General features: G+C 40.9%; 1 protein-coding gene across 1 annotated transcript in view; it reads left to right on the top strand.

Annotated features, from left to right (window-relative positions):
• The window catches only part of LOC137436886 (plexin-A1), a 427871-nt gene that overhangs the window by 380938 nt on the left and 32851 nt on the right, over positions 1-14082 (top strand). The window contains 2 exon segments of the mRNA XM_068131094.2: positions 6788-6947; positions 13673-13776. Of these exon segments, the coding sequence (XP_067987195.2) occupies positions 6788-6947; positions 13673-13776 (264 nt within the window).

Below are 14082 nucleotides of genomic sequence, written 5' to 3'. Positions count from 1 at the left end.
TATCGAGCCTGAGACTGGGAATGATTTTCAATTTGCTATTTTTTTAATCACTCATTTATCACTTTGAAGTTCCATTAGCTGAAACATTCACATCTGTTGAAACCAATGTCTGACCATAACAATCAATGCATTAATATTCAACACTTCGGCAAGTAATTATCCAAAGCAATTCTGTAACCGCATCTTACAGACAGAACGAGCCACTTTCAACTACCTTCCAATGATTGTCTAATTCACAGAATTCTCTAAACTGACCAGAACTTTCGTTGCTTTACTGCTGACATGGATTCTCTCCCAATAACGTGTTGTAACTTCAGCCATGGTCCATTACACTAAATAAGTTGCAAAAGTAAAATCTTTTTTTAAAATCATTCATCCAATACCGACCAGGCTATGTATATATATGTATATTATTATATGTATATGTATATATATATATATATATATATATATATATATATATATATATATATATATATATATATATATATATATATACATATATATATATTTATTATACAGACTTGGCATTTAATATGGAATATCTTTTTTTTTCTTGACTTGGGTTTACTTTCTGAAATCAGTATATCAATCTGGTGAGTTTCTTTTACGCTTCGGTGATGTCTTTGTTGAAAGAACCATGTCACTGATTGTCTTTCGCAGCAAGAAGTCAATAACAGGATTATATCACAGGTGGCGTGACAAAATGTAAGGACAGGTACATTTGACGATTGGTTTCACAATCGGGTATATAAGGGTTGTTGCATTCTGTATTAGTGGAAAACAACTGCTGCAAGTCTACAAAAGTTATTGCCGCTTCCTCTGGAGATGGTCCGTCAACTTGACAATGCTGTTTGTCATGGAGTGGTGGCTTTACGAAATTCTGGCATGAAACAGCGTGCTATTGCTCGGCAGTATGGCATCACTAAAGGTCAGGTGTCAAAGATCCTGAAACGAAATGCTCAGAGGGGTGTCCCTACTCCAATACCGAGGCCAGGACGTCCACGCAGAACCACAAGGAGAGATAATCGCCAGCTGCACCGGTTAGTCTGCAATGGCCGTACCAAGTCAGCTAATCAGCTTAGGGCTGAGTGGTAGCAACTGACAAATGTGCCTGTATCCAGAAGGCTAGTCAACCAACGACTGGTTCAAGCATGCTATCGTGCCAGGTGTCCCCTGAGAAAGCCATACCTGACCAGACAACACAGCCAGCGCCGATTGCAGTGGGCCAGAGAGCCCCGTCAATGGCAGCCAGGAAACTGGAATCACGTGACCTTCAGTGACTAGTCTAGATTTCTGGTCTATCGTCAAGATGGCAGCGTCCGAGTGCGCAGACAAGTGCATGAAGCCAACAATGAAGATTGTATAGTGCCAAGAGTCCAAGCTGGAGGTGGTGGGGTGACCGTTTGGGCTGCTTTTCATGCAGGGGGCAAAACTGACCTGGTTGTTCTGAATGGAAACCTGAACCTGAAAGTATAGGCAAGAGACCACTGCCCCGACTGCTCCCGGGGGAAAAAAATCCTTTGTTAAGAAATATATCATTTCCCATTTTTGGGTGTTTTCAACCAATGCAAGAATAAAAGGCAGTCGGCTTTTTTTATATCATGGTATTTTTACCCCAGCCTTCTGCTAGTACATTTAAATAGAGGTAAGACACCTTCTCCACTGACTGTATCTCTATCACGAGCCAAGCAATTTGCCCCTGCCTGTCACTATAAGACACCACGTATTCAAAGTGTAGTTGATGCAGTTCCATAACCTCTGGTTGTTTTCTTAATCTTACTTATCTCCTAACTTGTGTCAAAAGTAAACGATTGCTCTGTTTTAGAACAAAAATAATCTATCATCTACACCGTTACATCCCTCTACAGGGTGGTCTAAAATGATGTGCAACTTTTTACTTAACTGCATATTTATTATTGATTGATTGATTTTGTTTGTTTTTGTCTAATTATACACAGGAGTCGTTAAGTTTTTGTTTATTATAATGAAAAAAAAATGCTTCAACAAGCAATAAGGAGTGATATCATTCATAGTTGATGAAGTGCTCAACCCAAGCAGCGCCCCCTGTGGATGCTGCCACACGGACACCGAAGTTGGTGACAACTTGGCTGAAAACTGGAGCTGGTGTGCATCTGATTTGCCGTCTGATGTTATTTTGCAACTCTTGCAGTGTGTGGTTTGTTTTCGTGGCATTTTTAAAAAAACTTTGAAGAACCCCCAAAGGTAGCAAATGGGAGTAGAAAGACCATGGGTTGGCCATCCGTCAATAAATGAGTCGATCACCTGGGGAATGTCATCCCTAAAACTCCAAAGCACCACTAGACGTACACAGTGGTACACTGTCTTGCTGGAAGATGACTGAATTGATAGTGATGTCTTGCTTCCTTCTCAGTGCCAGAAGGAATCGTCTGTGCAACATGTCCACATATATCTGTGTTGACTGTCACTGTTTGTCTGTTTTTTTCTCAAATAAGAAAAGTCCTATAATAACACACTAAACCGTTACTTTCACTACAGAAACTGTTTGTTCTTTTGTTCGTGCGGAAGATGTTCTGCCCATAATTGCATGTTCTTTTCGTTCAAGTGGCTGCTGAGGTGGAAGTAGGCCTCCTTACTAAAGAAAATGTCTTCTCGAAAATCCTGGTCTTCTTTGATCCACTGGGCAATGGTGGTGCAAAACTTGAACCTGCCACTCATTTACTTTCACTCTGGTGCTGCAGTAACTGTATCTTGTATGATACAGTTTCAGATTGTCATACATGATTCTGCCAACGGTCGTACGAGAACATCCCACCAACTGTGCGAGTCAGCCTGCAAAGCTTTTCTTACAGCCTCTTGTCAGTTTTTCTCACTAAAGTTTTTCAACCACTGTGTCCTTTAATTTAGACTTTCACACTTCCAGTGTCTCTAATCCTTTCAACAATATGTGCAATGAGTTCATATTGTGGAATTATTGCATTTCAATAGACCCAAAGAAACTGCCTTTGTGAAGAAACATGTGACATCATCGCAAAAAACCATCTGTAAAATGAGCCTCCGCTGGATCACAGAGAAATTGCTCGACATGGTTGAAACTTCTATTGAAAAAAACTGTGAACCTTTTTCTTTAGTCGATATAAAAAATGTCACGTTAGTAAAAATTTGACACTTGTTTGAAATGTTGCACATTATTTTGGACCACCCTCCACTTCTTGAAGAAACACTGAACACAATCTTACAAATTCCACACCTGTTTCTCTTTTACCTTTTATTTCCAATATTCTCGGTTGTGCTTTTTCGACATTCCGTAAAATAAAAGTGATTCCTTTTTTTAATGAATAACGTTTCATTAAAACGTTTACCTGACATACCTTTCACTTTTTTAAACGTTTACCTGACATGACCGCCGACTTTTGATGCCAAAATCGAATCAGTTAATCTTCACCTTATTGCACATACCTGCACCAAGTTTGACTTGGATCCCTTCAGCCATTCTTAAGTTATCATGGTAACAAAAACCTATCGCGGGCAAACAGCCAGATGGGCAACCCAAAACCAAAATGCCTCTGGTGACTTCATCAGTGGAGGCATCAAAATACAGGAGCTACACAGCAAAGCATCATACAAATACCTCTGATGACAAGAGGGCCGCCATATATGTCACAAACCAATGCACAAAATTAATACCAAAGAATACCTGTGTGGAACGAGGCTGATCCTGAAAACATACCTTTCTCCAAAGAATAAATGCAAAGCCATAAACTAACTCACGTTGCTAGTTATTTGTTGAAACGAATTGTCCCTCGGTGTTCCCCTTGATCTAGCTTTGGTCCACTCTTGCTTCCTCTTTATCAGAATCCCTGCCTCTCCAAAATGAAAACCCAGATTTCTTTAACTTTCTCCAACTCGATGCTGCTAAGACTGTCAATCTGGTCCTTGGCTCCTCATTTGACCTTTAAAATTCTCACTCTTACTTTCATAATTTGACCCCCACTTCAATCGCAGCCCGTGAAACTTCAGGATCACCACCTGAACTCCGTTTCCATTTTCATTGTCATATGGATCCAAACAGCTCTTTCCTATCTACCAAACATTGCTAACACCTGTAAATCGATTTTTTTCCCCATTCGCACGATATTCCCCAAACACGCTCCTGCTTATTTTCAGAGGTCAACTAAAACTTTGGTCCACACTCTCATGACGTCGCACTTAGATTGCTGCAAATCCGTGTTGGCAGGCTTCCCTGCCTCTTCCTCTGAAGCCCCTTAAACTCATTCAGAATAAGGTAGCCTGGCTCATAGTTTCAAGCTCGTAAATATATTCACATCGACGCAATCTCAAAAGCACTTCATGTGGGCTCCCTGTACACCATCTTTTCAATTTTACAATGTTGCTGATAATCTATGGAACCAAAGATAAAGCGTTTCCAGCATCTTTCTCTTTCCTAATCATACCTTTCACTCCCTGGAAGAAGGCTATGATCTTGCAATGGGAATCTCCTAATAGTTCCTCGAAGGAGGGCGAAAGCTTTTTGGTGATCAAGTATTAAACTTTCATCTTTCAAAATCCACACATCCACTCTTCCAAAATCTCTTCCAAAATCTCATCTTTTTGTAGTTGCTGTTTTTTTTAATTTTTGTCGTTTCTTACTCCTTCCTTCTAAAACAACTTTCAAATTTTGCTTTAAATGAGAGGCACGTAAAAAAACAAGTGTGGAACCGCCTTCCTGAGGCTCTTCACTCTTCAACACTTCAAGCAGGTGGTGCATCACCATCTCTTGTCAACCCCCGTCCCTACCCCCAATAGTTTCTTCCCACCCGCCTTCACCCCATTAACAATACCCAACCTAATTCAACCCTGTTACACGCACGTCACTGTGTTTCCTCCCTTCCTCTCTCTTCTCTTTTTCTGTTCGTTCACTCCCTTGCTTATTCTGTCCAACTGCTGCCCCACTGTCAGTTTGATCCTTTTTTGCCCTCATCTTGCTCATCCACCCATGAGCCCCAAAGTTGGATAAAATGTTTTTGGATTTTTGGAAAATGGGAAGATAGTAAGCTGGACCTCGAGGATTTCTGGACCATAAATAAACTTTTACGTTATATCTTTGATTACTTGCACGACATTTATTTTTGGGTTTTGTGAATTATGAGTACTAGTGGGGTCAGCCGTGGGAATCCCACGGGCATGGACGTGTATCGTTGCGATCGGTGCAGCCGTTTATGCGGTACCCGGGACAATAACGTTAGATGGGAGTCCAAACCTGAAAATGCTGGAGACCAAAGCTGAAATTGGAAAAACAATATAACCTATTTTACTCCAGGAGGTCCCAGGATGACCCACTCAAAATTTCGTTGCGATCGGTTCAGCCGTTTTTGCGGTACCTGGGAACAGACAGACAGACAGACAGACATTTGGTGATTTATAGTAAAATGATTATGAAGATTAATAAAACAATGATAGCCCTCGCCCAGAGTATGGTCAGAGGATTGAATCATCAAGACATCGATCGAAGGAAGCTAACCACGATCAAAGGAAGTCGGAAGCGAGAAGGTAACATTTCGAGCGTTAAACATTCGTCGGAGCAAAATAAGATTCCCTTTACTCTCCTTTGCATTGAACTCGTAAATGTCCACTACATTCATATCGTAAATTATTGAGGGAATTTTGTAGTCTGATTTTTTTTCTTTTACCTTCGTCAGAGGAGAGAGTATTGCATTTGGGTCTGTCTGTCTGTCTGTCTGTCTTTGTTTGTCTGTCTGTCTTTGTTTGTCTGTCTGTCTATGTTTGTCCACACAGGATGTGAGTATGCTTTTCTCTGCAACCATTGGTCCGATTGCCAATACATTTTCACCATAGAAGCGCCTCCTCCTGTAGAATTTTATAATAATAATTATGACATCATATATCACGTGATACGGGCGCCATCTTGGAAAAAACGAAAAACTTTGCGCCTCTATATCTCTGAAACTGCTCCATGGAAAAAATTGAAACATGGCTCATTGTCAAGTACTTCCCATGTGGAACAAAATATATTCATGATGTCATCGGTGCCTTCATTATGACGTCATAATTAGACAAGTAGAACACTTCACCCGATCAGTTTGAAATTTCCTGAGCATGATCTACACAAAAATCGTATGGGAGAATTTAATTGATGACGTCATCGGTCACGTGGTTTGGCAGTATTGTTTTGAACATAAATCTACATCGTCCATAAACCACACAAACACAGCAGCTAATAAACACCCCACAAAATACACCACACAAACACGTCCTGGTGAGGGTCTGCAATCTACCATTGCTCTTTCTTGTTTTTTTTTTTTTTGTTTGTTTTTGTTTGATGTAAATTTTTGTTTTTGAGTTTGGGTAATAATCGCTACCTTTGTATTACGAGTTCCCTTCCAAGGAATTTCAATGTAGAAGGAGACTATTAGCCCCACAAAAATTGAATTCAATGTAGAAGGAGACTATTAGCCCCACAAGGCTGTGCAATATTTGTCAACCTATGATTGTTTGTCCATGCTCTATTCTTTGTAAATTCCGAGTGTAAAGCCAGGAAGCAGCACGTATCATTTTGAAGTCTTTGATATGACTCGGTCGGGGGTTCGAACCACCGACCCTCCCAGACTCAGAGCGGATTCATGATCTGTAGATTTTCCAGTTAAACATCATGAATGTTGATTTCCAGATATTCAGAGGCAGGTAGTGATGGAATGTTTATTGGTGTTGCAACAATCTTTAACCAAGTCAATACTCTGCTCACTGGACCCTTTGGTCATGCTCTTAACTTAATGTTTTCCTGCAGACGCTGCACTGTATAAACCCTGACAGCGAAAAGAGCCCCGATGTGGCCGTGAAGGTACTGGACTGCGATTCCATCACGCAGGTCAAGGAGAAACTGCTTGACGCAGTCTACAAGAATGTTCCATATTCACTACGGCCCAAGGCAGCTGACAGAGATTTGGGTAGGTCCAAGACGGCCGATCATCTCGTTCGCCTTTTCGGTCTCTATCTGCCTTTCTTCCTCTTTCTCCATATCCTCAAGCCGACTGCGATCGGAGAGTTCAAGATCATACTTCTATTACATTAATATCATGTTTTATTGCCTTATTTTCACGATTGGTTTTAGATAATGCAGAAAAGATTAAATTATTTATTTATTTATTTATTTGATTTTTCTTGTTGTTGTTGTTGCTGTTGTCACATCATTTTCAATTTTTCCATCTGCAATCCATTTCCATGAATTGTCAGTCACTGGAACCTGCAAGTTCTAAAAAAATTTTTTAATAGGAATTCGACTTTGATAGAATTCCAGCTTTACTTCCTCTGACTTCAACACAATGCCAATGATTGCAACTATTGGCCTAAAATTCCCTTTTATCCTCAGAACTTGGTGTCTGACACGACTCTGAATACATTATTGCACCTATTCCTATTGTTTTGTCAATGGTTATTCCAAGACCATTTTATTGCACTCCCTAATGCAGAATTCCTTCATGAAGAAAAGAATCTTTACCAATGTGACAACAGTTTCCCATTACCTTACACAAATTTTAATTAAATCCAACCTGCAATTTTCTTGGCCCCTTCTCCAGCACATCCAAACGATCCTGCATCTGTTTCTTTTCTCTTTCATCTACAGCACATGGTTTATTTTGCTGGGGTTTGCTGGGGTGCTGCTATGTGATGATGTAGTGCCCCCTGTAGGTTAGAGCAGGAATTTTTTAATTTGTTCATGGTGCCAGTGATGACTCACCTACTCTTTACGAAGAAATGGGATATTCAACCTCCAACGACTAATGCTAGCAGACGGGACACGCCCAGTTTAACGTCTATCCGAGGGCACGCACATTGATGCATCACCTTGCGTGCGAAACACCAGGATGACCGTTTATAGCTGGGTCAGGATTCAAACCCAGGCTGATAGCTCAGAGGTGAGATATCACTAGGATATCCTGCCAGCCCTTTTAATTGGATCCTTTACCTAGATTGCAGACAGTAAGGAAGCAAGACATCATCTCTATGGTAGTCCACTCGATAGCATCTTCCATACCAACATATACCCAATCATTATGACTCTGTCTCCTGTTCTTGATCCAATTTTCTCCAATAAGCAAATTTTTTTTATATACACAAGATCGAGGCTCGTGTAAGAGCTAACATTAATCACAAAAAGACAAACTGACACATAAAACATCAAATAAGAATCATAAGAATCATGCCTTCTAGGCTCTAAAACCCAATGTGTAAAGTATTTTTTTTATTTGAAGTTTTATAATATCTCGCTCGACTATTCACCACCCAGATGGTTCTTCCAAAAATTCAAATAAGCTCTTTTTTTCCAAAAAAAATCCAAATGATGTAAATCGAAAATACCACAATAACTTGTAACTATCTCAAATATGCAGTATATTAAGTCATGATGCGAGATGCTAAGTCCTGAGTTAAGTTTCAAATATGTTCTATCTAACTTTAAAACTTAACCCTGGTGTTGGGCTAGCGGCTAGGGTGCCGGCTTAGGATCCAATGGATCCTGGGTTATGCAGACGGTCGATTGCGTCATTGCGGTTATGCGGTTATGCAGACGGTCGAATCCCGGTCGATTGCTGAATTAACGCCAGGGGGGTTGACTCAGCCTGTCATCCTTCCGAGGTCGGCTAATTGAGTACCAGTTCACTGGTAATTCCCTGTTTGTCGTTAAAGGCGGCAAAAAGGGTTGGCGTCAGGAAGGGCATCCGGCCGTAAAACATTGCTTCAAAAAGGGGACCGAAAAACAACAACAACCACGGTTCCCGAAAAAGGCCAACCCCCGCTTTGCGGGGAAAAATGGCCTCTAAAGGTGTTTTTTTTTTTTTTTTTAACTTTAAAACTTACCAGCATATAATTCCTTGTTGTTTCCTTTGAGCTGTTCAAAAATTATTCAATCGCTAAATTTGTCTTAAAAATGAAAAGCTCTCTGAAATAGACCACATGTCCTAACCTTTTCCTCCAAAATAACCCCAAACATGTTAAGTTCTTCTTTGAGAAATCTCAACTTCTCATGACATGTAAAGCCTTTTCCGTAGTTTTGTAGAGATTGCTTTATGGGCTGGAGACCCCACTTTACCCATTGTTCTCCTGCCTTAACTATGGAAAACAAAGTTCTGAACATCATTGGCATCTTCCATCAGGTAGCCAAGGCAATGAATGGGCTTGCTGTTCTCTCATCACAGTTAAGTTGTGGGCCTGCCTACTTTCAACCCCCTTTATTCTGGTGTTTGTCCGATACTCTTTCAACCCTCCACCCTTCTCCAGCCACACGTGTTCCTCGAATAACCCCTAATTTGTTAAACTCTCAAATACAGGCTTGTTGCTTACCCACACTTGCTCCTCTTTTCTCCTACCTGTAGAACTACCCCTTTGAGGGAATGCAATCCCAGTCTTCCCTTCAGGACATCCATTTAATGGACCATGGCCATCTCACACCATCTTCCATCACTACCCATATTTCCAACTCTGTTAACCCTTCCCACTCCCACTTCTCTTCCATAAATGCTTCCTCCTCCCGTATTTCCCATTCATTCACCCGACTGCTTCTTCTGTGTCCACCTGTTCGCCACCTCTCTGTCATCAATTTGATAACCTTTGATTCAATTTGATAACATAAAAGAATTGTCATACCTTCCATGGACTTTTAATTTCATTTAATGTATAATTAGGGATCCAATCCTTTCAGGATGGGATACCTATTGATTCCCTTCTGTTTATTGTTATTTTTCTTCCGCCTCCAATTTTTCGGGGTTTTTTTCCCCCTTAAAAATTCATTATCTCGGCAACCGTTGGTCCGATCGACTCAAAATTTACATCATAGTATGCAACTTCGCATGTACATTTTTATAGTGATAGCTGTGACGTAATAGGTCACATCGTATGGACACCATCTTGGAAAATCCGGAAAACTTTGAACCTCTAGATTTCCGAAACTGCTCGATTGAAAAGATTGAACAATGGCGCATTGTAAAGAACTCTACATGGGGAATAACATATGTTAATGATGACGTCATTGGTGCCCTCATTATGATGTCATTATTCAACAAGTACAACGCTGTATCTGATCAGTTTGAAATTTCTTGAGAGCGTGTGCTACCCAATAATACAAGAGGCCAATGTAAATCAAAGACGTCATAGGTCACGTGGTTCGGCAGCCATTTTGGATTGAACATAAAAACTTTCAAAGCTCTTGTTCTATGAAACAGCCAAACATATCGAGGCAAAACTTTAAAGGCATGATTGCCGATTCATGATGAACAAACAGGTTCCTGGTCACATGACGTCTTAGGACACATGATTTGGCAGCTATGAATTTTTGAACACGAAACCTTCATAAATCAACTCCTCCAGAATGGCTGGACAGATCGAGTGGAAACTTCACACACATATTCCCCAATCCTTGGGGATGGGGATATCAGGGTGTTTTCAAATAAATCATAGGTCATATGGTCTGGCAGCCATGTTGGATTGAACGAAAATCTTAAAATATATATTTCTCTTCAACCGCTCCATCCATCAATATGAAACAAGCGGGGCAGATTGGATCCAGGTCATTACTGCTCGTAGTTATAAAGCTTGCCTACAGTTAAAATTTGGTTTATCAACGTGTTGGGTTTTTAAAACTTTAAAAAAAAGTGATCTAAGGTTGATGGAGGAGCTTGTACAAAGACTTTGACCTGCAGGCAAAGGCAATAGTAGACATCGGTGCACTTTTACCTGAGTACAATGATATTAGTGGTCAATGGAAAAATGCTATATTGCTATATATGGAATTTCAATGGATTGCTTGGATCATTAATCAGGGGGTTTATTGTGTAACACTAACATGTCTACCAAAATTGGGGTCTAAATGGAATGCATTTGTTCATCATGTCTAAATCTGATTGTTATAATTTGCACAATATTTTCCCAGGATATAGAAATCACAGAAATATTGTCTCATTCATTGGTCATCTGTATAACAATAGGCTTCTCACTCTGTCTGTCACTCCATCACATATCGTGAGATGATGAAATCTGGTGAGATTGTGAATAATTATTTAATTTCAATGTTGTATTTATGCATCATGAAGAACATCATTAATTTAGGATAATTTATGAACACAATTAGGCTATGCAATTCCAAGGAATGTCCACGGGACATATCTCACGAGATTGAATGAACACATGAAGCCTAAAGGTATTTTGGATAATTGTTCTTCTGAGAAAAAAGCCTGCTGTTGGCCTAGTGGTTAGGGTGCCGGCTTGAGATCCTTGGATCCTGGGTTTGAATCCCATTCGATCGCTGAATTAACACCAGGGAGGGGGGGGGGGGGGGAGGGGTTGACTCAGTCTGTCATCCTTCCGATGTCGGCAAATTGAGTTCCAGCTCACTGGTAATTGCCTGTGTGTCACAAGAGGGCGACTAACAAGGTTGGCGGCAGGAAGGACCTTTCTGCCGTAAAACATTGCTTCAAAAGGGGACCATGGTGCCCAACAAAAAAGGCCAACCCCCGCTCTGTGGGGAAAAATGGCCTCGAAAGGTGGTGCTTGTTTTTTTTTCTTGTTCTTCTGAGACATATTTGGCTGCTACCAAGATTGTGAATGAGGTGAAAGAAGTTGGGAAGGTAGGTTTTGAGGAGGAATAGGTGAGGATGGTAATGGCATGTGTGGGAGCTATGCTCGCACGATAAAACCGGAGAAAATGAACGACGCCAGGAATGAAGTTTCACTGAGCTATTTATTTCCAGCTTACTCGAAAGAACTCAAAAGCACTCAATCAGCTCATCGAACGGGCGGCAATTTATAAGTAAAGTTCAACACACAAAAGCCACGCCTCTCAGGCGGGGCGTGGTATGCAAATAGGTAAGCCAAGTGTTCGCCCGGGAAAGGCAAGTCTGGACACGCCCGGGCGAGTCCGGACAAGTGACCGCTCGCCGGTTGTGTCATCGGCCGGTACAAGGTAATTGTGTCATGCTTCCGGTAACAGCTACATGAGAAAGATAGTTAAATATTGTACTGTTTTAATGAGGTAAGGAAGAAATATGTAATGATGTAAGAAGAAAGTTTTGGGGAGGACATGAAATTTGTGTGGAAGTGGAAGAGAGGGGACGGAGAGTTGGGAGAAGGGGTGTGGAGTGGGAATGAAAGAAGGATAGGAAGAACAAGAAAAAGCACATATATCACAATTATTATTTGTATAATTTATCCCACGTGCCACAATATCTTGACGGCTTACGGGATATCTTAACCATTTGCACCACAAAGATTCAGACATTGATGTAATGGATCGGGGAAAGAAATAGGATGGTCCCCACGAGACACCTGAGTGGGGTCGGCGTTTGCTGGGCGAGTGAGAGTGAAATGGCGAGTCTTTGGCTGGTGAGAGACGTGTCTGGCTACGTCGCGTCCGGGCTCCGTAAGCTCTTGGCACACACGTGCTTGTCCGGCGCTATTTATTCTCCTTTACCACTTCTGTCCATGGTGGAGGTAAAGGAGAATCAACATCCACTCACCAGGCTCTGCGGGATGTGTCTGACCCACTACGGCCACCGATCTACAATCTCCGACTCTCTGCTTTTCGCTCGGTGCCATCCTCGCTAGACTTCCCTGAACCAACTAGCCATTCTGTCCCCACTCCTCAGCTTTTCTTTTTCTTAAGACACATTACGTTGGGTAAGCGCCACGGTTATCAACTGCCAAACAAACTCAACACATGCTCTATAATTTTCACGCAAAATGTATACTCTTATGCTAAACATCGATCAATGGTATAATTAGTCTAGTTTACATCCGTTATCCCCTATTCACATTCCCGCAACAATATTGTTGTCATTTTTGACATTACGCAGAATTTCCAAGGATATCTGCTAGTTATGAATATTGATTCTGCAATTTGTTTTTCACTGTCTTACCAGCGTCCGCTTTACAATATCTCCAATTGGTTCAAAATGCCGACGCTATAACAGTCATCGCCCGTGGATGGCAAAAGGACCACATCGGTGTCAATGTGGTTTCTCACTTTTACTGTCTACCCATCCATTCCTGTTTCAATTTGTTAACCTCTGATGCTGACAGATGTGTCTGTTCATGGGCTCGCTGCAGATTAAATCTCAGAACTCATTTCTAAGTATGATCCATGTTGTTCCCTTTATTCAGCCAATGTTCATCTTTCAGTTACCCCAAACAGGTCGATAACTTGTGGTGACCATTCCTTGTATAGATGTGCTCTTGTGTCACTGAACTGTCTTCCTGTTTCAATTCATTCTGCCAACATCTTTCATGTTTTATATCTCTTTTAAAGACAGGGTGTAATACAGCTTTTAGTTTTTCTTTGTTTTATTCTTATCATTCCAATTTCAAATGTGCTTTTATATTTTTATTTCATGCCTTTTTTTTGGTGGTGGTGTTGTTGTTGTTGTTGTTATTATTATTGTTATTATTATTATTTTTATCATTAATTACTTATTAATAACTTAATTTTTATCATTAATTTAAGGATATTAATTAATCATTAATAACACCGCTCTAGTGGGGAAAATGGCCTCAAAACGATCATTCATTCATTCATTCATTCATTACCTAAGGCCAACCCCTGCTCTGCAGGGAAAAATGGCCTCCAAAGGTGGTTCATTATTATCATTACCTCTTAACATCTGAATCTATTTTGACCACTTGGCAGAGTGGCGTCAGGGCCAGATGGGTCGAATGCTTCTGCAAGATGAGGACGTGACGACGAAAACTGAGAATGACTGGAAGCAACTCAATGCACTGGCACACTACCAGGTAATTTGTTTTTCAATATCTTCCTTGAGGCTCAGAGGCTAATACACACACATACCCATACACAAACACACACACACACACACACACACACACTACATGGCCAAAAGTATGCGGATACCCCTTCTAATTAGTGAGTTCGGGTGTTTCAGCCACACCCATTGCTGTCAGGTATACATAATCAAGCACACAGCCATTCAATCTCCATAGATAGACATTGGCAGTAGAGTGGGCCATACTGAAGAGCTCAATGACTTTCAACGTGGCACCGTCATAGGATGCCACCTTTCGAAGAAGCCAGTTCATCAA

This window comes from Myxine glutinosa, chromosome 11, assembly GCF_964187855.1.
Source record: "Myxine glutinosa chromosome 11, kmMyxGlut1.1, whole genome shotgun sequence".
Taxonomy (NCBI): Eukaryota; Metazoa; Chordata; class Myxini; order Myxiniformes; family Myxinidae; genus Myxine; species Myxine glutinosa.
This window is presented reverse-complemented; position numbering and strand designations above follow the sequence as displayed.